Raw genomic sequence first — 24,263 nt, forward strand, 5'->3', positions numbered from 1 at the left:
AATTTCAGCATAACAGGATGTGCAATTTTGTCTGTGAGGAACACTAACTTAAGGCAGAAAACTGCATCCAGCTGAACTGAGCTACATAGGACTGTGTGAAACACACACACCTCAGTTCAATGAGTGCGTTACGTATGTGTCACTCTGAAGCACATCTGATGTTACAACTTCCCATCCAATTTCAGATAACCCTCCTTCCACTACACTTCACGATTCACAAGCTGACACTGAAACTCTTCCAACACCACCTTCCACAAGCAAATTTCAGGTCTTTTTCAAGGTCAGGTGCTAAATTTTTCATAGAATCCACATATTTCTTAACCATTTAACATTTCTAAAACTGTAATAACATTTTTACTCAGTTCCTTTTTTAAAAAAATATGTCATTGACAAAGTTTTTGAAAGTTGTACCCCCTAACCCTATTTTTCCCATAAAGCCTGTGGTTTTTATTGGGTACTTTAGCATAGTACGACTTTTAGGACACGATTCACGCTAGCAATTATAGCAGGACTATTTCCAAAACACTAGCCTAAAGTAAGAGACATGGGCACAAAAAAAGATTACATAAAAGTTATTTATATCAATAAATGGTTTTGGTAAAGACAGTTTCTTTAATAAATGGTGTTGGAAAAACTAGAAAGATACATGCAAAAAAAGAAACTGGACCACCTTCTTACACCATATACAAGAATAGACTCTAAATGGATTAAAGACTTAAAGGTAAAACCCAAAATCATGAAACTCCTAAAGAAAGTGTAGGCAGTAAACTGACATTGCTCTTAGTAATATATTTTCTGATATATCTCTTCAGACAAGGGAAACAAAAGAAAAAAAATGGGACTACATCAAACTAAAAGGTTTTTACACAGCAAACGAAACCATCAACAAAACAAAAAGACAACCTACTGAATGGGAGTAATATCTGCCTATGATACATCTGATTAGGGGTTAATATCCCAAATTTATAAAGAACTCATACAACACCAAAAAAAAACCCAAACAATTCAATTAAAAAATGGGCAAAGGACCTGAATAGGCATTTCTCCAAAGAGGACAAACAGATGGCCAACAGACATATGAAAAGATGCTCAAAGTCACTAATCATCAGTGAAATGCAAATTAAAACCACAATGAGACATCATCGCATACGTGTCAGAATGGCTATCATCAATAAATCGGAAAATAACAAGTGTTGGCAAGGGAAAAGGGAAAAGGGAACTCTTGTGCACTGTTGGTGGGACTGCAAATTGGTACAGCCACTATGGAAGACACATCAAAATATTAAAAATAGAACTACCTTATGACCCAGCAATTCCACTTTGAGGTATTTATCCAAAGAAAACCAAAACCCTAATTTTAAAAGATATATGCACCCCTATGTTTACTGCAACACTATTTACAATAAATAGCCAAGATATGGAAGAAACCTAAGTGCCCATCAATAGACGATTGGATAAAGAATTTATGGTACATATATATATGATGGAATATTACTCAGCCATTAAAAAAATGAAATCTTGCCATTTGTAACAACACAGATAAACCTAGAGGATATTGTGCTAAGTGAAATAAGTCAGACAGAGAAAGACAAATACCATATGATTTTACATATATGTGGAATCTAAGGAAAAAATAAATGAACAAAAAAATGAAAACAGACTCATAGATACAGAGAACAAACTATGATTGCTAGATGTGAGGGGGGTTGAAGGGCTGGGTGAAAAAGGTAAAGGGATTAAGAAGTACAAATTGGTAGTTACAAAACAGTCATGGGTTGTCAAGTACAGCATAAGGAATACAGTCCATAATATTGTAATGGCTATGTATAGTGCCAGGTGGGTACTAGAGTAATCGGAGGATCACTTTGTAAATTATATAAATGTCTAACCACTATGTTGTACACCTGAAACTAAAATAAAATAAAAATAAACAAAAAAAGTCATTTATAATACTTTTTAAAAAACAAAACACATTAAATGTCTAATAAAAAGAAAATAAATATTGATATGATCAATTTAATGTAATACGGCCATTAATATGCTTGCTTTTAAGAATTCTTAAATGTGAAAATGTTTAATGTCATGTGAAAATAAATTAGAATACAAAACAGTACTTAGACTATGGCCTAATTTATTTTAACACTAGAATAAAATACCATAAAACGACACTAATAGATTTTGTTCTCCTAGGATTACAAATGATATTTTTTTCTTTATACTTTTCTGTATTTGCCTAATTTTCTATAACTATAGGTTGTTTTCATAAAGCAGAAAGCACTGTTTTAAAATTGGTTTTCATGTAATGTTGAGCAGCATCAGCAACCAACTTGAACAATATATCCAGGAATTATAGAATACATGTTCTTGTCAAGGGCGCATGAAGCATTCACCAAGAAATATCATACTCTGAGCCATAAAATAATAGGTTTTAAAGGAATGAATATATACAGAATATGTTCTCTGATTACCAGAAAAGTAAATTAGAAATCAATAGCAAAAATACTCCTGGAAAACTCTCAAATATTCAGAAAATAACACACTTCTAAATGATCCATAGGTCAAAGAAGAAATGACAAGGAAAATCAGACAATATTTTGAACTGAATAATGAAAACACAACGTATCGAAATATGTAGAATGTAAAATGGGGCTTTAAATACTTATTTTAGAGAAGAAAAACTTAAAATAATGATCTCAGCTTCTACCTCAAAAATCGATAAAAGGACTGATTAAACTCTAAGTAAAAAGAGGGAAATAAATATTAGAAATCAATGAAACAGAAAACAAACAACTGACAATGAAAAATTGTTTCTTTTACAAGATTAATAAGATTGATAAAACTAGATACAGTCAATTTAAAAAAGAATACAAATTATCAATATCAGGAATGATTGAGGGGACATGTATTGCATACATTGTTTTTTAGAATATGTTATCTTGATACAAACCTCAAACAGATTCTTACAAAGAACTTCCATTTTAAAAATTCATTACATTTACCCCAATCAGAGTTGAAAAATCAGGCAGTGGATGACATCATTAGAACTATACTCAAGAAGGATCAACCTGCTGGTGGTATGGAAAAATGACCACACAGTGAATGGACTAGAGGGAGGAAAACTAGTTTATATGACACACATTTCCATCTTCCTGCTTCTAAGTCAACCCTCTCAGTTCTGGTCTTACTTCTGGGATTGTCATTTCCCCTTTGGTCAAGCCATGGTGGGTAGCAAGTACAGTGCATACGAGGGTAGAGTTTATTATACTAGTTCCTCAGAGCCTGTGGCCCACAGGGATGATGTCTCACTCTGCCTCCGTTCTCACCTTCTTCTATGAGTCTTCAAGTACTGAAGAATCTGGAAACCACATTTCCCAGACTCTTAGCTGTTAGGGTCCTGACAATTAACACTCACAACATTTGGAAGGAGGATGGTGATCACCCTCCCGTCGTGGTATTCTTAGAGCAGGCAGACAGACGGATATGAGCAGGAACGAGAGAAACCCACAAGGGAAGAGATGTGGTCACCATGAGCCCTGATAAGCCTTCCGAGGAGCTCAAAAACCACAACCTGACCCAGAGACAGGTGCTCTTCTCCACAATAGCACATACACAGACTGAGCCCTTCTTGTCCTTAACCTGACCCTCCCCTAATTATATAGCTATTATAATAAATTAATGTTGTGGTTAATGATGTACCCATCATGCACCCGACACCATGACAATTCCACAGACACAAAAATGAGTAAGAAAAAGGGTGTTCCCCAAGTTCCAAGAAAAGTCATCCCTTTTCCCTCAGAAAAACCACTCAAAACCACAAATATTCTACCCCCTAGTTAAATGAGCAGATAAAGTCCCAAACCTGCGAAAAAAAAGATACGGCTCCCCTCAAGCTTGTCCGCTCTCCCGTCTGAGTGTACTTTGGCTTTCAATAAACTTGAGCTGTCGCTTCATCGCCTTCACTGTCTGTCCATGAAGTCTTTCTCATGACGCTGACAAGATCCTCGTCAACTGTCCAATAACATCTGTGGCAAGCCAGCCAGGAAGGATAGTGATTGGACAACTTGTAGTGAGTCTCAAACCCTCGCCCCAACCTTGAGGGCTAGAGGGTCGCCTCTTGGCTTCAGCTTCCCTTTGCTTCTCTCAGGCCATAGCAAACCGCTCTGCTCCTCCTTGCTTAGTCTCAGCTGCCACGAACCATAATTTCTTGATGGTCTTCTTCCTTTGGAAGTGGGATTCTGTTTGTAGTTGTTTCTGCCACCTTCCTTACAATAATTCTTGCTGCACGTGTGCTGGGCATGGACAGAGGGACTACCAGTCTTTCCTCTGGAAGTCAGAAGACCCTTACCACTGGGATTTTTCTCTCTGGGTGTGCTTAATTTATCATTTCATGTGTTGCTACAACGTTAAGGTTCTTAATTTGTTTGCGGGAAAAGTTTCATGAAATTAGCCACAATATAGGCGAACAGAAGGAGGCTCTTAGTTTTTGCTGTAAACCCTCTTCACTAGTAGCCATTGCTTGTCACCAAATTCTGCAAGAAATCATAGAGCAGGGACAACAGGCAACTGAGAGAGCCAACATTCACAAAGACATGAGGTCTCAAGAAATTCATCCTGAATTCCCAGATTAAATATAGGACACAGACTATATCATGGTCTTCGGGAAGGCCCAACGTTCCTTGAGGGACATCTACAGGGGAACAAGGCCTAGGCTCCGGGATGCCGTGGGTTCAGGGGGTGCAGACCATGCTGGCCACAGGCCTCTCGAATCAGACCGGGGTCTGGGTGCAATGCAGATGGCTCATTCCACCCGCAGTAACTCCTAGGGTTCTCCTCTTGCAGGGAGAAAGTCTTTCTTTCCTCAAAGACCATGAGGCAATACAGATTCAGACCTTCCCCTTAAGACTTCATCTCAAAAACTGAGACCAACTTTCCCTCGATAGTCTAAAATGAAAAAGCTTATCTTCTTCTGTAACACAGCTTGGCCCCAATATAAATTAGAGGATGGGGAAAGCTGGCCAGAAAAATGGTAGCCTTGACTATCACACCCTTTTACAGCTAGACCTTTTCTATAGACATGGGAAAATAGTCTGAGACTCCATACGTCCAGGCCTTTATGGCCTTAAGGGACGACTCCAGCAATGTGACACCTGTACAGAAAATTACTGCTCAGGGAATCAGGGCCCATCTGCTTCCACTCTAGTCCTAAACTCGGGGACTAGGTCTAAATTCTCGCCACGGAACCAGATCCTCTTAAGCCAGAACCCCCAGCTACAGCACCACTCACTCTGGCCTTATTTCAGAGTTGGTCAGTTGAGGCTTTCCAGGGGACCCCTCTACAATACAGGAAGGTAACTAATCAAAGGGCTGCTGAGGTCCTGTTCCTCCTACTCCTGCTTAGATTTCCTTTGGCTATTATCTTTCTTTTTACCTGTACCCTGCCTCCCTGGGCATTCCTCTCAGTAATTACCTAGATCTCAGTCAGACTCTGAGCTCTAGCCTATTTCCTCAATAATGTTTACTTTGCTTCTTCTTGGTCAGTCTTGACCCCCTTCCTGGACCGTATATAACCGAGTAACTATCAATACAATCCTAATCCTCTTCATTCTACTCTATACTCAGCCCCTCCGAGGAAAACAGAAATCCAATGCTTTTGTAAACTTTTCTAATATAATAAGATAGAAATACTCTCTCTAAATAGTCGATGTCACAAACAACCCCACTATAGGCATACACTTTCTAGCACTTGGTTTATTCCTTTTTAAGGACCTACTGTTTCCATCCTACTCCTATTAATCTTTAGATCTTACACCCTTAACTATTTAGTAAATTTTGTCTCTTCTCACCTAGAGGCTATTAAAGTACAGATGATTCTCCAACAAGGATATGAACCCATACAGAACCATCATCCCCCGGACACCACTTACTCCGCCTTTCAAGCCTCTCAGGTCTATGGCTCCTGGACCTCCACCAATCAAAAACCTCAACACCCCCTCACTAGGACCTTTAACCCCAAGTTATCTCTCCCCTTGACAGAAAGCAAGGAAATCTGGTACCATCAGGTAGGGATGAGGCCCCTGGTCAGAAGAAAGAAGCTACAGAAGATTGCTAACCCTATGCCCTAGTAAGATTTCAGGGGCCCAGATTCCCTGACAGGGGAATGTTAGAGTAGGCAGGTAGACAGATATGAGCAGAAAGGAGAGAAACCCACAAAGGAACAGATGTCGTCATCATGAGCCCTGATAAGCCTTTGGAGGAGCTCAAAAACTACAATATCTTGACCCAGAGACACAAGTGCTTTTCCCCATAATAGCACATGCACAAACCAAGCCCCTCATGTCTTTAACCTGACCCTACCCTAATTATATAGCCATTATAATAAATTAACACCGCGGTTAACAATGTACCTGTTGTGCACCTGATGCCATGACGATTCCGTAAAGACCAAAAAGGGTAAGAAAAGGGATGTCTCCCAGTTTCAAGAAAATCCATCCCCGTTCCCCAGAAAGACCACCCAAAACCACAGATATTCCACTCCCTAGTTAAATCAGCAGATAAAGTCCCAACCATGTGGAAAAAATGGTGCAGCTCCCTCTCAAGCTTGCCTGCTCTCTGAGCGTACTTTCGCTTTCAACAAACTTGAGCTGTTGCTTCATTGCCTTCACTGTCCATCCATACATTCTTTCTCGTGACATTGACCAGATCTTGCGTCAACTGTCGGGTGACAGTATCTTCTGCCAGGGAAAGTCCCAACGTCACCAGTTAACCAGGATCTTGCCAACATTGCGAGAAAGAATTCGTGGACAGACAATGATCGCAATGAAACGATAGCTCAAGTTTATGAAAAGCAAAAGTACACTCTTAGATGGAAGAGCTGCCCCACCTTTCTCGCGGGGTAGGGACTTTACCTACTGACACAACTGAGAGTGAAATACTTATGGTTCTGGGTGTTAGGTTAAGGACAAATGGGGCTTGGACTGTCATGTGTTCTTGTGAAGATGAACACCAGGATGTTGTGGGTTCTGAGCTCCTCTAAGGGCCTATCAGGGCTCATGGCAACATGTGTGCCCTCGTGGATTTGGTCTCTCTCTTTCCTGCTCATGTCTGTCTGTCTACTCTATAACATCAGGACAGGCGTTTGCAATGGCCAGACTCAGGGGTCCCATGTTAAACCAATAGCTGCATAGGTGTCAACAGGCAGCCATGGGGGGCTCTGGCACCTTTGGCTTCCAGACGTCTGGATTTCCGCTGCAGTGGTTATGTTCTTAAACCCAGACATTCCAAGTGGCCCTCTGGTTCTTGCTCCTTTAGTTCTGTTATTTCTTAAACAACTAACTCCCTATATTAAATCCCCTTCTGCTTGAAATACCTAGAGTGATCTCTGTTTTCTGCAGTTGAACCCTACCTGACACATCTGCAACACCACTGATAATGGGAAAATAAAATGGAATAAGCATGGTTAAGAGAGTCATTTAAAATAAGAGTCAGGAGGCTATTAAGGAAGCGAGGACTGAACATCTTGTGCCTCAGTTCTCAGAGCTGCAGTTAAGTCGCTAACCTGTTGCTAACTTAGCTCAAGGCTGAGCCAGAAACAACTGGGAACAACTGCTGCATAGGCATTAGAGGGACTTTACTTTCTTCCTCACAGTCTTCCTCCTTCATCTGCATATTACAACTAACCAATCTCTGTTAACCTAGCCAGCAAGCCCTCTTTTGCATGGAGTAATTGCTCTGGTAGTTTTCGCCTTTATAAACCCCACCCTTCTTTGTTTTCTTAGAGCACAATTTAGGTTGCTACTTGAATCTGTGCCTCCTGGGCTGCAACTCTTTTTGCTCAAATAAATGCTTTTTGTTCTTTATTATAGCCTGAAACTTTTCTTTGGTAACACCACTTTACAGACCTAACAAAAAGTCTTAATAGAGGCTTGTCCCTTTCAACAACCTTATAAGGGAAACAAGACACAAATTTCCCCCATTTGATGATCAAAGGAACCAAGGCTCAGAAAGCTTAAGAACTGGGAAAAGTAGAGACCTCCCCAACACTGGAGAGGTTCAAACACACCAGATGTACACAGAGAGGGGCATTAAAGAAAAAAAAAGAAAGAAAGACACCTAAGCTTCAGATGAGGAATTAAAAGGGATGCCTTTGAAAGTCTCTTCCAAAAGTTTCTCTGATTCCATGATCTGCCTCAATAACCTCATTATGCAAATAGTAAGACCTCCAGAATTAGATTTGCCTCTCCAGAATTTTCCAAAGAATTTTCCAAAAAATCCCAGTGGATTAGATTCATCAAACTTAAAACAGAAAAAAGAGAGGCAGGTGTGGGGCTGAAGGAAGAGGAATAAGAAAAAAGGTCAAGAGGATGGAGGCTACCTCCAGACTAAATTGTGGCAGGTTACAGGAGAACTTAAAACGTACATGAACTTCAGCATCCTGCAATTTGGAGAAAGAAGTTTCAAAGCCTCTTCATTACCCAACAAGACCAGGATTCTTGTTCTTCCTACTAACTTGTTCATGTCACTGACAAAGCCAGCAGCTCTCCCCACAACTCTCAACCCCCAGGCTCTTTCTCTCCAGGCCAGCTGTTCCTTCACTCAATTTTCTTTCTTATTGCTATAAGGAGTATCCACCTTTTACACAGATATGTCTCCACTGTTGGTCTTTCCTTTCTCATTCTACATCGGGCTTTTTTGAGGTCATAAGATTCCTTTAAGAAGCTGAAAAATGGTAAAGAACTTCTTCTAGGAAGAGGTGTTCAGAATACACACAGGCTGAGTGGAACTCCTGAGCCCCATTCCTGGGGACTCAGCTCTCCTTGTTCTCCCCTGGGTAGGCTCACTTACTCTCAAGAGAATGTCTCTCCCAAGGGACACCCTGCTTCCTTCCCTTTCCCAGGCATAAAAGGTCCAAAGCTGAGGTACACAAATCTCAATCGGTTCTGCAGAGAACTTCTGCCCCAGGAGAAATCCTATACTACGGAAATCTAGCATCAACTCACTAGTTGCTCCCAAGCATTAAAGTCTACTTAGTTACTGCCTTTGAACTATACTATAGCTAAATAGCCAATGAATATTTATCAATTGACATATTGTTTTAGGGGTTGTTAGACTTTTTTTTAAACAGCAAATGAAGTAGTCAACAATGTCCTAGGATCCTTATGAATAATGCTACCAAACTGAAGATAATTCACATTGTTACAGAATGCTATTACAGAGAACAGTTTCATTACTATGGTTACAAAACACTGCCATTGTTTCTGAGAACACCACTGGAGGAGTTCGAAGAGCATGGAGTCAAGAACAAAAGACTGAATTCTTCCTGTTTCAGTGAACCACACATGCTAAGAATCAGCATCTGGAGACTTACTCCTCTGTTAAATTACTGAGATAAAATGAGAACAACAACAACAACAACAAAACACGGAAAATAAATCCCATAAAGACCTCATGGGTTTTGTTTCAAACTACAGTTGGTCAGTTTATAAAAATGATACTTAAACAAACAGAATGATTTTCCATCTCTCTTTCCATCTTTGCACAAATAAGATGTAAGGGGTTGTGTGTCTGTTTCTCCTACTTTTGTTTTGACTAGACAGTTTTCATGGGGGTTGGGGAATGCTGTTGAATCACTGTATACTGTAACACTACTTCAACCCCACAAACTGTTTCAAAATTATTCTGATAAATACCCATTCTAAGTTTTTCCATAACAGCTGTTTTCCTTAAACATTAGCTCAATTTTAATCTCACAAAGCAAACTACAGAAGAAAAGCCAAAAGTAAAATTCTGTTTCCTTTAAAATTCAAACAGATGTTTTATGTAATCAAACCAATCCACTATTTGAATTTCCTACACACACGCTACACTGACTCCCAGACTATGTTCTAAAATCTTTTAAAATATCGTTAATACACAAGCTAGAAGAGGATATTCTGACTGGAAATGTCTTAAAATACAATTAACTAGGGTCACTAAGTTTCACTTTGAACGACTTAGAAAACCAGATTGTGAGGGGCAATCAGCGGTTTTGATTAGTAAGTAACTTGACTGATATTATTCTCAGCATCTCAGCATAAATTCAAATGACAACAGCAATATGTAATGAAAATTTACTAACAGTGCTGCTCAGAACACTAAGAGAACACGGGATCTTTTTTTATAATTACAATTTAAAATACTGATAACAGCTTAGTTAAAAGATAAAATGGAATTGCATCCAATGGCTAGTTCTACAGACACACAAGTTTTATGGAATTCTTTTTAAGGCCAAACTATCATAGATGAATTGGCCACATACTGCTCTGAAATACAAGTAGAAGATGTCATCATTACCCAATTTGAGGCTTCTAAAATGGTGATTTACATGAAAACACCTGGGAAACTGAAAAGTAAGTTTCCATTTATTTCTCATAGTCAAATCAATCCCAGATATTCACTATCTGTGGGAAATCTACAAATGATATTTATGCAGAGAATGGGTGGGAGCAAGTAGCAGAGGAGAGGGTGCTGCCTTTGAGCTCATCGGCAGAGAAATGAGTCAGTGGCTGTCTTCCACTCCCTACAGGTCGACCCTCCTCAGCCCTCTCAGCAAAGTCATCCAATTCAGACTTGCTGCAGCCCAAAGCTATTTGTCAGCTCACAGAGGTCAACTCTAAAGCAGCCCAAGAAAACAAATGTGAAAGAGCAATCATTATGAGAACTCTCCACCTGCTAAGGCAACTTTTAAACTCTTGCCTGTTCAAGGTAAGTGACAGACTCATCTTTCCAACAACCTGAACTTGGCTAACTGTAGACATCTGCAAACCACTCTTGCTGCATCAGCTCACAGCGAGCTATACTGGCCAACAGTCACCACCAGCCAAATCACCACCTTTTTGTCAGTGTCGAAAAGCAATTATGTGCGCATTTTACTGCATTTTGTCTCTATTTTATAAATATGAATAGAAAAATAACAGTGCCAATACTACTGATAAGAAGCACTGGACTCGAACTTACTGTAACTGAAACAGAGATGGGCACTTTCATACTGAAGGAAAACAGTGACTCAAACACTACCTAGACAGATGCTCTCTGTACGAGTGACCATACAGAAAAAGACTAAAGTTAAAGAAAATGTTGGAAATGGTTAAAATATATTGTCAATGATGGCATCTAAAAGGGATGTAACTAGGGATTTTCTTCAGTATTTTTACCCTTTGGGGAAATGAAATACACAAACCTATTAACACATAAACCTATAAACTGACTTTCACACATTCAACTTTATTTAACACCTCTAGAGAAACTGGCCATGTTTGAAGGTAGAGCTCTACCTATACCTGAATGTAAGGCCAGAAAACATTTATGGCTGTGAAGGAGTGGTTGGTGCATGTTAAAAACATCCTTGATCACCCCCCATAAAAATCCAGCAAAAAGGGTAGGATTGAATATAGCACCTACAACATAATCCTAATTTTGCAAAAAAAAAAAAAAAAAGATCAGATATATTAAATATGAGTGACTACATGATAAAATACCAAAATATGTTTCTCTCTGAATGATATGTGATTTTTTTTTTCCTGTGTTTCACGAATACCCTAATTTGTTCAAAAAGCATCAGTCAGGGAAAGACTGAACTTTTGTGCCTGGATTCCTTCCAAGAATGGAAGCGATATGTGATACAATGAGAACCTAACATTTCCAATCACTATAATAAACAAAGAGCTACAGGGGAAAAGTTTTATAACCAAAAACACTGAACTACAGGCCATAGTATGTACTCTGTCTAGAAGAGAGCAAACGTATACATGCAGTAACAATGAAACAACTCCAGTGCTTCAGACAACCAAGGTGTGGTGAATAGTGCAAGTTCTACCAGAACTCTCAAAACAAAGGGAAGACCATTACTGAGAACATGCTTCATGAACTTGGCCTTAAAAGTAGAGACTTGGGTTTTATATAGAAGGAGAACATTTTGGGGAAATCATTACTCTTTTATGTGGTGTGTAATTTAATCTTTAAAGAAGTCTTCTATGAGTGTGTGTGTGTGTGTGTGTGTGTGTGAGTGTGTGTGTGTGTGTGTGTGTGTTTTAAGCTACAATCTAGAGTTGTTCAGTTGCCCTGATGAGGAAAACACATTCCAGCTAAATTTAACAGTTATTCAGAGGCTACAACTCTAAAATCTCCCTCATGGGCTTCAAGTATCTTTAACTGGGATGACCCCAGGTTTTAACCAGCATAATGGTGAGGACTGCAACAATTGTTGGCACATGGTAACTCTGCCCAAACCCCTACACAAGAGACTTGACCGAACTTTAACACGGCCTCTCGCGGTTCAAGGCTGCATCTCTGGAGTGACCCAGCAGCCTTTTGCCTTTTGAGTTGTTGTCTGGGAAAGCTCAGGGCTGTCAAATTTACTATTTATTCTAGTCAACACCTGAGATAGGCCTCCTTTTCTTAAGAACATTTACTAAAAGGGACTTAAAATTATGAATCCTTCCCCTGTCCCTTTGTATGTACTATATGTATCTCCTACAACTCTGGAGTGTCTTTCTCAAGGACCCAAAAGCCATTCCTTTGAAATAGAAGGATAGGGCCTCCCAGTCTCTATGGAAGGAGAGAATCCTAACTTGCCGACTGGCAGACACAGCTGGCCTAATCACAGGTACGCTGATCAACCCTCTGTAACTTCACACTTCTCTAATGCATATTTGGGCCCCCATGGGCTCCTCCTCTCTCTTCCTTACTTGCTTATTCTCTGTTTAAAACTCCCAGTCATTTCCATGCAAATCAAAATGGAGCTGGGCTCTTTCTCAACTATCAGCAGTTACTGAATAAAATGTTTTCACTGCTATAACTAATGTCTGGCTTTATTTATATTTGACAATGGACAGTCCCAGGCGACACTTGTGGCTTTGTTAATTTACACGAAGGACATTAGAAATGTGCTTTCATTGAGGAAAAGCTCACTGTTCAAGTAACATGATCCAGCTGGAAATATCTTGGCCTGGGCATTCCTGCCCTTACATGAGCCGGTTATAAGGATAGAATTTTCACCCTGAGAATGGCACCATGGGCCTGATAAATCCATGTGGTTTTGCTGGTTTGGACAGTCTCAATTAAGTTCTGCCTACTAGAATGTTCTCACACCTGCCTCAGGTGAACATGCAGGTTGCACAGCAACGCACCAAGGGCGAAGAGCTGGAAATTTATGAAGCTCAGATCAGGCGGCATGACTGTTCCACGCCTGCCTGCCAATAAAGTCTGCATAAGTTGCAGAATTTACTCTGAGACTTGCTTTATTATAACCTGGACAAGGTTATGAGGAAGAAGCTAAACCTCGCCCACCCATAACAACTGGCAACCACCAATATCTACCAAAACAGCCTAATAGCTGTGTATTCAAAACTGACTTACAGTCACCATAAGCAACAATAATAAGCAAGTGTTACTCATTATCATTTATTACTATTGTAATAAGAATAATCAGGAATCGCAGTCTAGCAGTTAAGTGCTCAAACTGGAGTCAGGTAGACCAGTGTTCAAGGACTGGCTCTACCACCATGTAACATCAATCAAATTAATTTATTTCTCTGTACTTCAGTTGCCTCACCTCCAAAAAGAGGCCAATTAGATCATTACCCACCCCGCTGGGTTGTGAAGAATGATACAGTGTAAGAAAGAGACAGTACACTATGGGCATGAAAGAAACTTCAGCTACTGTTTTTATTATCATCACTGCCTACACTGCCTAAACCCTGCCAAGCCTTATTTTCAAACTGCCTTGGAAGAATTGTCTAGATTTTTCCATTACACTTCTCATTTCCTCTCACAGTATGTACTGTCATTTTCTGTAGCTAGCTTCCCTCATACCTCCATCCCCCAATTACCCCATAAATTCCAGGAAAGGAAGGAAGGTCTGTGTTCATCAACCAGTCTCTAGAGGCCTACCACTGTGCTGGGTACTTAGAAGGTGTTGAGTGATCACTCCTCTAATCTCTGCTTCCATTAGCATTCATTAGCCAACAACCTAATCAAAACCCAAGTGTATATCAGAGTCAATGCAAAAATAAAATAAGACGACGTGAAGACTGTCTAGGTACAGGTGGACAATAACCAAACAGGTGTGCCAAACCCTGTACTAGATACTTCTTATCACGTCTAATACTCATAATAATTCTAGGGAGAATTATCACACCCATTTTATAGTTGAGGAAAACGGAGGTTAACAGAGGGCAAGTAACATGTACAGTCAAACCAGCCCTTGCTGTCCAGATTTCTCAAGTCAAACCCAGACCTAAGTCCAAAGCCCAGACTCTTTCTTGGGTTACACATTCTTCCTGATGGTCCTCAAAGTCCCTCAAATTCCTATCACCAACCTCAAACTTCTCCCCACTTAAATATCCAACTGGTGACTTGACATTCTCATTTAATTTTTAATAGACATCTCAAATGTTACAAAGCCAAAAAGAAACTGTGGGTTTTCCTTGCCCAATATCCTCCTCATCCCTACCAGCCACCTACCTCACCTCAGTAAATGTCACCATCATTTACCTATGCCAAAAATCAAATCTCTCTCATGCCCACATCCTACTTCTAATTCATACAAAAGTCCATCTCCACCTCTAAAATATACCCAGAAGCCAACGGCACCTCACTATACTTACCACTACAGCCTAAATTATCACATTGTCTCCTTCTCAGACTACAGCAACAGCAGATTGCCAGGACTCAAGCTCCATCAGGAAGGATTTTTGTTCACTGCTAAAGCCTAGAACACCAGTTACACATAGAAGGAGGCATTTAAAAAATATTCACTGAATAAACAGCTCTCACTGCTCTTCCTACATCCACTCTAGTCCCCAATACAGTCCAGGCTTCACAACACCCAAAGTGATCTTCTAAATGTAAATAAACCACAGCTCTCCCCTGTTCAAAATCCTCCAACAGCCTCTCACTGCAACCAGAATAACCAAATTCTAGTGGTGGCCAACAGTCTCTGGCCACATCTGGCCCTGCCCATCTCTCTGATCTAATCTACCTGATCTATGACACTCCAGCTACTCAAGACTCACTTTTGTTCCTCGAACATCCTGGCAGGTTCCGCACTGAGGCCCTCACATGGGTGCCTTTTCTCACTGATCAGTCTCAATTCCAGGGGCACCTTCTCAGACAGGCTTCCCCAGCAACCTACCCAATGCTACTCTACCACAAGGTCTTGTTACAGTATCAGCATAGTTCTTACTTAAAATAGTTAATAGGTTCTATGACTTTAAGCAAAATGTATAACAAAATTACCATAGGCTAATTGATATAAACAAGAGTCAGGTTCCTACAGCATCTCATTAATGTTATAACAAAATGACATTTAATACATTGAACAAAGCCATAGTTATTTGAGGACCTGCTGTACTTACTGTTTCATTGTTTACATTTGGCTTATGGAATGGCCTCCCCCCCAACCAACTTGGAATGATCGCTGAGGTAGGAGATGTGTGTCTGGTTCACTGCCATTATCTCCAACTCCTGGCACATAGTTGGTGCTGTGACACTGTGAATAGTGTCTGAAATGGGGGTGGTGGGTCCAGTTTTGTGGGACTAAACCCTTAACCTGTGGGATACTAACTGCTAATTCCAGGTGGTTACTGTCAGAATTAAAATGAATTGTTGGACACACTGTTGCTGTCCAAAGAGTTGGGGGTGAAGAGGGTATACACATTTGACATTAGAAGTGCTTAGTAAAAACAGTTCATAGGTGTTCACACCAAATTTAAAAAAAAAAAAAAGACTTAAGACAGCTTCTGCTGGTGATGAGTTTCTTCTAATGTAAGCTTATCAGCCAACCCTTCCACATAACGTCATAGTGTCATCATTCCCTCACTGCCTTGGGACCCACCACAATGATGCCTCAACCAATCCTAAGAAAGCAGAAGTTAACTTTCCTGTGATAAATGGCCAGGATTTGGTTCTTTCCAAAGACCTGAGGGGGATTTTAGAAACAAGTCATTAAATCCTGCCAAAATATCAGCCATACCAATAATTCTTTTTACAAGACCCACTTGAGTACTGGTAATAATTTTCAGAGCCCTAAATTAGCTACTTGGAGTGACAGAAAGCTTCGAAGTGCTCTCAGGGGACTAGAGGTGTCCCAAATTATCTGTAAAGTAATTACTATATAATGAAAAGTGTCACATCAAATTCGAAAGTATCTCAAAACGACAGTAAAAGATTTGCAAAGCTTTCTTGAGATTCATAACATTCAAATAGCCTTTTTGAGTCCACGTTGGCTTCAGAAGTCCTGAAAAAGTGTGCACCGTCCTCTCTCCTTGTCTGACACTTCATGTTAAAAACCTCAATTTCCTCATCTCTGAAAATGCCAGCTTGAATGCATTCCAAGTACATGTAATGAGACCTCAAAAACTAACCAAGCGATAGCTTCAAATGGCCACTCCAAACAGGATGGATTATCTGCAGAATATCTGCCAATAGAATCGTCTGGTTACAGAAACCCACAGCTGGCCTCCATTGTCGAAGCCTGAACGTATTAATAGGAAACAAGAACATCAATGACCTTGAATGCCTCCGGAGTTAGAGTCATTTGTGAAAACACCATGCTCATAATCAGTATGGATAGGAAGGAGGGAATCGACGTCCGGAAGGCTTTACCTACTCCGTGTTTTCTAACTCTGCAGTAAGGAGTGAAATTAGCATTAAAGGGTTAAGACCTACCTACTAATTCTGCCCTGATGCACACTCACTCGTAGGAGACGTCTATTCCAAAAGACCGGTTATGTTTTAAGATACCATGAGTTTAATAGGCCAGAGTTACAAAACAGGTTCGGGCAAGTTCAGTTAAAACGGGGGACGGGGAGGCTCACGCTCTACCCAAGCAACCGTGTTTAGACTGGTCAGGGTTGGGTCGGGAAACACAGGAAGCAGGGCTGAGTCTTTCCTGCGCCCAGACCTGAGCCCTGTAGTTTGGAAACCAGGATTCGAAACGTTCCCGAAAGTACAGAGCCAATGCTCTAGCCTTGCGAGATGCTAAGTGCGACCTGCTTGGGCCATCTGCCCCGAGTTTTGTTCAGAGCTTGGGAAAGGAGAAGTTGCCCAATCCCACGTCTTTCCTGGGTACATCTGACAGGCAGAGCCTGGAGTGCTACCGAGCTCAGCACCACACACTCACGGCCTGGGGGAGTTGACACGCTCCGGGAGCATTGAGGATCCTCCGCCCGAGTCCTGCCCGCCCCGCCCTCAGCGAAGTTCTTAAGGACGGAGAGTGGACCTCGGGGTAGCCGCTCGGCTTCCCCGTGTCCCTTCCCTCCCGTCCGTGGCACAGGGTTTCCTTGACCGCCGAGCGCCGCGTTCAGGCCGGAGGCTCTATCTAACCCAGGAGGCTCGGGGTCAGCCCGGAGCAACCCACCAGCCGCCTCCCTTTCGGCCGCGAGGTGGGGCGCACACCCCGGGAAGCCGCGCAGCCCCATCGCGCGGTGCGTCGTCGCCCCCGCACGGCGCCTAGCCCCGCTCACCTGGCCCGCACAGCACTGTGCTGACATCGCGGCACCCGAGGACCACAGGCGCGCTCGCTCGCCCCCAGCGCCCCTCCGACCCTCCCGGTTCCCTGCGGCCTCGAGCGTCCTTCTCCGCACCAGCTCGCGCCTCCACGCGGAGAAATCACAGCTGATTGCCAGGAACCCGGGCCTGGGCGAAAACAACCGCCGCCAAACCCCGCCCCGCCGCTGCAGGCCCCGCCCCGCCGGCCCCCTCGAGCCGCGGCCTCCCGCAGCCCCGCCCCGCGCCCGCCCCTTCCCGGGCGCACGGGCGCGGAGCAGGCTCGCCCTGGGCCAGCACTTCCGCTGGCGTCAGGCTCCTGGAGGCGGCGATCGCTTCCCGGTGCGGCGTGGAGCTCCGAAGTCCGCCAGCCCACGGGCGGGTCTGGATGTGCGCCCCTCCATCTCCTGGCTCCAGCGAAAATGCTGGTTGCCGACTCCAATAAAGCTTGGAGCCTTTGATGGAGCGATTCCCGAGTGTCCTGCACTGAACCCGCGCAGTGGGGACCGCTGGGGGCTGGTCTGCGCGCCGCCTCACGCCAACTGGGATACCCACGAGACCTATGTTCCTGAAATCCCTTTACCGCCCTCATCTACCAAGAAAACTTCTCAACTTTTAGGAAAGTCCCCTTTGCCCAAGTTTCCTCGGATCCCTTGCCACTAGGCTGTTCTGCCTTGAAACCCACGGCACTTTAGGGGATCCTGTGAGAGCCCTTTCTGCATTTCCTTCGATTTTGATTTTCCAGCCTCTCCGCCCCTACCCTCTTGAGAGCACACACTGGCCCAGGGACTCAGTTTGCATCCCTGCTTCCTCTCATCCGACCTCACTAAAAAAAAAAGGGTCCCCGATAATTGCTTGTTTCATTCAGAAAGCAGAGAGGGTACTCCTAGTTTTTTTTCCCTGCCCAAATACGCTCTCCTCGCAGCCACCTCCCCAAGAACAGGAATTTCTGTTAGTGCGAACTTTGCGCTAAACCCTTTTACTCTTTAAAATCAACATTAGTGTAAGTATCCATTTTAGAAATGAGGCAGCCGAAGCCCAAAGCTTCACAGCAAAGCTGAAGGCGCAAAACTGGGACTGGAACCCGCGTTGTTTGATCCCCTTGCTCACGTCGCAAGGCATGAACTTAAGTGGCTTCCAGACAGAGCCTTTGACAGGGGGTGGCTGCTTAGGCAGTATAGGACATGGAATTAAGAGAAAAGTCACGCGGGACCATTCCTCCTGCTATGAACTGCATAAGATCTAGAATCTTCAGATGCCAGCTATTAGAGATAGAGTAGGCCCTACTCAGAGCCATGGAGAGTAATGAAGAGAGCTCTAAAACTTCTTTAAAATAATAAAATAATAATAAAATGATTTTAAAAAAAAAAAAGAGCCTAAACAGTATCGGACTACTAAAGCAACCTGCTTGGCTGCAGTGGTGGCCAGTGACTCATCAGAAGCCAAGGATTTCACCAGGACTTTAGTGAGCTGCATTGTTGGCTGCAGCTGTCACTTGCGCCCCACTTCTCCCCTGGGGAGACTAGTTGGGATCCTAGAGTTTCCGGCCCCCAGTGGGAAGAGCCAGGCAGTTTACCGGGGAAGGGAGGGAATGAAATCTACATGTTTGAGTCACTGAGATTTTGAGGCCTCCTGGCCTTTAAGGGAAGTGGGTTCAGAAAGGCAGAGAACCCTCAACAAGGACCACTGGGCTATAAGCAAAGCTGGTAGTACCATCCAGGCCTCCTGACCCTGAATCTTGTGCTCTTTTGGCCAAATTGATGCCAGTGTAGGAGGATTCTGTAACTATATCAATGTCAGCCTTAGAGAGAGAACACAAATCTTAATAACCTGGGGATTTGTAGACTGTGCCCCCAATGTAGGAGGAAAACAGAGTGGAAGCTTGAGCTGGAGCAAGGAAGTTGCAAATTTTAACTCTACCATGAACCAGCTGGGCAACCTCAGAACCTTAGTCTTATCATCTGAAAAAGGGAGTTGATAATACATTCTTCAAGTATTAGATAAACTCACCCCTACAAACCATGCAGTACAAGACCTTGCCTTTTAAGCACACCTAAATTAGTAGCCCTGACTAGTATTAATAAATGAGTGTAAAAGATGCATAGAAATAATCAATGCAGGCTGATTCCCCCCTCTCTTCTAGAAGATATCGAAGGAATGTGGCCTTGCCTGGAGGTCTATTTCCTTTCTGGCTCTGAGGGCTGTGCAGTTACTATTCAAGGTCTGGTTGGTAGCATCCTTTGCATGTGTGATAGACTAACAAGAATAGAAGTAATGTCAGCAGGCATAACATAAAACAGTGGCAGCTTAATTTTATTTTAAGTACTCTGCAGACTTTTTCAAGGAAGGTTGTCATACATGGTGTTCCTAACATGTAGGTAGTTTTACAGTCCCTCTCTTTTGATGTGGATTTTTCAGGGACAAGCAGTAATAGGCCTGTTTTAATAAGACTGTAGCTCTTGGCAGACCATGTGAAATATTTCCCCCACAAAAATTGTCTTAAATTAACTGAATTAGCTCCTTTTATGCAATATAATTATGTATGTACATATGACATATTAGAAATAACCATCCTATAATTTGTTATTTTCCTTCCTGAATTTGAAGATTTTTTTGGTTTTTCCTTTTTAGGAAGGAGAGTTCAATGTTGAGTTTAAAAACATCACATCTGGTACTGAAAACAATAGTATTATTAAAGAAAAAAGCATCACCATAGATACCCACTTTTTTTTTTACCTTTAATGAATTTAGAAAACTTCATTACCAAGTTAATTTCCAGTTCAAGAATGGCTTAAAAGTAAATAAAATTTTAATTCCCAAAAACTTTCTCAAATTTGAAAAAAACCTAGTGATGTGTTCTGTTTGTATTTAAATATAAAAGAAGAAATTTCTCTAATATTCACTTATAAAGTCTCTAAAGACTTCAATCTAGTAGTGGAAGTTTAAACAATTTCAAGTAAACAACAAAGTATTCATTTAGAAACAAATAGCTATAAATTTGAAGTCTGAGGCAAAAAATAATCAGAGCCTGATAGTTCTCCCCCCCACCGCTTCCGGGTAACTGAATTCTCCATTATTTCTATTAAATTAATATATGCACAATAGTTTTTAAATATCAAAAACCTTACAAAATATAAAATGAAAAATAGCATCTCCCTTCTCCACAACCTACTTTGCAGTCCTCTCCCCAAAGGCAACCATTATCATTTTAGCAGTTTTCCCTTCACATTTTCAAGTAAAAGTCTTATACTGTTATTTCCTGATCTATTGACTATACTTATTGTGTGTTACCTTTTTTGTTTGTTTGTTTCTTTGTAAGGTTATTATTTAAAATGTTAAAAATGACAGAAGTGGCAAGTGTACTGAAGCCCGTGCACCAATCCCCCAGGTTCCCGCATTATCAGTACATGGTCAATCTTGTCTCATTGATCTTCCTTACCCACTAGATTCTAAAGCAACTTCCGTACTGCTTCTCATTTCTTCTATATATCCTTCATTGTGCTTCTTAGGAGATCACTTCACCTACTGCTCTGTTTGGCTGCCAGTCTCTTCGTCTCTCTCTTTGGCAATGGTAAGGTGGATACCCTTGCCGTGGGGAAGAGAAATCCACAGCTGTTGCCATTGGCATCTTTCACATGAACCACATCGAGAACTGGGGTGTCTCCCTCTGTTGGTGATCATACCCATTCTTCCCAAATTAGCACCTCCAGTCACCATACACAGGTTACCAGTTGTCAAACTTGATGAAATCGTAATTTTGCCATTCTCCAAATCAATCTGAATGATGTCATTCACTTCGATGAGGGATTCAGGGTATCAGATGGTGTGAGCATCATGAATCACCAGATGAGGAATTCCTTTTGTGGCCACAAAGATTTTTCTCACTTTGCACAACTTGTACTTGGCCTCCTCAGGTGTAATCCAATGAACAGCAAAACGACGTTTGGTGTCATAGACTGTGGTGGCTGAAAAATGACTGCTTGAAATTTATGACTTGCAGGAAATTATTGTTTGACTATTGCCATGGGAACAAAAGGCTTTTAATTATGGGAACATAACATTCTAACAATATGCTTTCTGCTTCTGAACCCCTTCTTGCACACCCGACCTATGGGTCGACAGGTAGTGAATAGAAGAAAAATAGACCTTTGTGTTCAGACAGAATGAGGAATGGGGTTTAGGGCTTAAAACCCTTGTACTTCTACTTTTCAGGGCTGCTTAATTTGGGGTCTGCATACCCCTGGCAGACCTAGCTGGCTGAATAAAGAATGTGTTTCCTATAACTCACTGATTTCTGGTGGTCCGTGTGTCTTTCAGGGGCTGGCGGCTACAACAAGATGAGATGGAAATTCTCTCCGGTCTTGTTAGTGCTGGTGATATCCATAAAGCCAGTAGAGTAGGTCACGTCAGTCCTGACCTTGCCATTGATCTTGAAAAACCACTGCATGCACATCTTCTTTACTTCATCCCCTGTTAGGGCATACTTCAGTCTGTCTGTTCCTTAGAAAAATGATGAAAGGGAGACACTCTTTCAGCTTGTAGGGACTGGTAGACGGATGAGGAGCAAACACACCCATCAGTTTATCCAGCATCTGATGCTTGGGAGCTGCTAAGCGCTTCAGATGCTTCTTGGGACCATGAGCCATGGCTGTGCTGGGCACGAAAGAGCTGTGTATTACCTTTTATGTTCCGTGTAGGCTGAAAGTTTATACCACTGAGCACTTTCATCTACCATCTTACCAATTTGATTATATCAGTTTTCATATAATTAACAGTCAATGTTTATGTAATTGTCGCTAGAAAAAATTATTCATTGCATAGCCACATAGTGTATGACGATAACATTTCTTTTCTAACAACTTGTTTTTCAATCCCATCCCCGTTTTCTGAACAGACAGTATAGTCTAGTGGCAGGAAGTAAGGACTCTGGAGCCAGACTCTGGGATCAGAAATTTGCTTTGCCACTTATTAGATTGTGATTTTGAAATGTGACTTCATCTCTCTGCACTTCAGTTTCCTCCTCTATAAAATGAGAATTAATAAATGTATACACATGAAAGCACTTAGAACAGTACCTAGCATGTATTAAGCATTTGGTAGTATGTTTTGTTTTCATGGTTTTTTGTGTACCTAATCTTGATTTTTCTCCATTTGTCCATCTGACCTGCCATAATTTTTTTCCCAGATAATCAACCTTTTCAGATAATCTATCAATTCCATTTTCTCAAGAGTCCTCTCTGTCCCCCAAAGTTCTCCAAACTGCTCCAGTCTGGACCCCTCCAGGCTGCTGCTGCACCACTGCCATCCTGGCACACTCCGTTGCCACTGTCTTCTGTTGAATATCTGGCTTTCTGGAATCCTCTCTCTCAAATTACTCCCTTGTTTTGGTGAGCACATCAGCAGTTTCCAGATGCCAGAACCCCTGCTTTTAACCCTATATTGACCTTCCTCGAGTTGCCCAACTTAAGATAAAAATTATTCATCTTCCTTTTTAACACTAATTCTTCCATGGTGTCCTCATCCTACCTCTAATTCCACTACTTCCTGTCACCTCGATTTTCTGTCTCCCAAGTATTTTCAATCCTTCTTTTTAAGGAAGAGGAGAAATTTTTCTCTTCTCCCTCATAGTTCTTCTGGCGGGTCTCATAATCAAATTGGCACTAGACAGATTAACAGGAGAAAATAACCAAATTTATTATGTATGTACAAATGTGGGTTCCACAAGACAAATTGGGCAGTTGAGGCTTATACACCATCTTGAGCTAAGGAGAAAGAAGGGTAGTGGTTTGGACTTCAGAGGGAAGGTAGGCAATTCACAGGTGCAAACATGTGGTAAACAAATTCTTGCTGGGCCACCCAGAAACAATGAGACAAGAGGGGAGTCCAACAAAATAACTTTGCTTAGTTCCTCCCTGTCTGCCCCTTCCTGGAGCAGTTTTTTTCTATCTAAATTCCTTTAGACAAGTCAGGGGGAAGTAAAAGGCTCTTCTTGAGTTTCTTGTTTCTTAAAAATAACCAGCTTAAAATAATATCTCAAAAAGACATTATTTTGGGGTGGTAATCTCTGCTTCTTACACTGCCTATCGAATCATTCTCAGGCTAAAAACATGGCCAAATTTCTCCTAAATTAAACAACAAATAAAAAGTTCTCTTTGATTCAGCTACCACTCTTTCCCCATTTCTTTCTCTTCAGACTTCAAGAAAACAAAGGTTGCTGTGCTTCATTCTCCTGAACCCTCTCTGGTCTTGCTTCTGTCTCTACAGGCTACTGGAGCCGCTGCCAGCCCCGCTCCTGCTCCTCTTGCCTTGGACAAGAGAAATAACTCCTCCTTAAAATAGTTTTCTATTTATCTCTGTATCCAAAGGCAGGAAGAAAATTGAATGTAACTCCACTAATTCCTATTGAGAAGGATTTTTAAAGGAATAAACTTTAATTTTTTCAAATTTACATAATGACTGTGAATAAGCTAACAATGTGTTGCCTGGTTGAGATTTTTAGGGAAGATGCTTTAGGCAGCCAGAGAAATCTTTTGCAATGATCACCAGTTATTTTGTAAGTATGAAAAGCTAATGATTCTTCAGCACTTAAGTGGTGCTTTAAGAGTTTTGCCTCAGTATTTTAAAGATTCTCCCTTTAATCTATTTCACATTATTAATTTGCTTGTTAAGCCTTTTGAGTATAGATAATAGAAAGGAAAACACTCCTTTATAACACCCCAGGGAACCCAAATTCCAAATTA

At 41.6% G+C, this 24,263-nt stretch overlaps 1 protein-coding gene and 1 pseudogene across 3 annotated transcripts in view; both read right to left on the reverse strand.

Annotated features, from left to right (window-relative positions):
• The window catches only part of SERINC5 (serine incorporator 5), a 126,474-nt gene that overhangs the window by 74,476 nt on the left and 27,735 nt on the right, over positions 1 to 24,263 (reverse strand). The window contains exon 1 of one of the 3 annotated variants that reach the window (XM_039874918.1): positions 17,502 to 17,680. The exons of 1 other annotated variant lie outside the window; for it this stretch is intronic. In XM_039874918.1, the coding sequence (XP_039730852.1) occupies positions 17,502 to 17,528 (27 nt within the window). In that variant the 5' untranslated portion in view covers positions 17,529 to 17,680. Of the gene's footprint in view, positions 1 to 17,501; positions 17,684 to 24,263 lie in introns of those variants that run through there. One more of the 3 variants, XM_039874920.1, reaches the window with a different exon arrangement.
• LOC120612482 (40S ribosomal protein S4-like) lies at positions 20,634 to 22,202 on the reverse strand (annotated as a pseudogene).

This window comes from Pteropus medius, unplaced genomic scaffold (assembly GCF_902729225.1).
Source record: "Pteropus medius unplaced genomic scaffold, Ma_sr-lr_union100, whole genome shotgun sequence".
NCBI lineage: Eukaryota > Metazoa > Chordata > Mammalia > Chiroptera > Pteropodidae > Pteropus > Pteropus medius.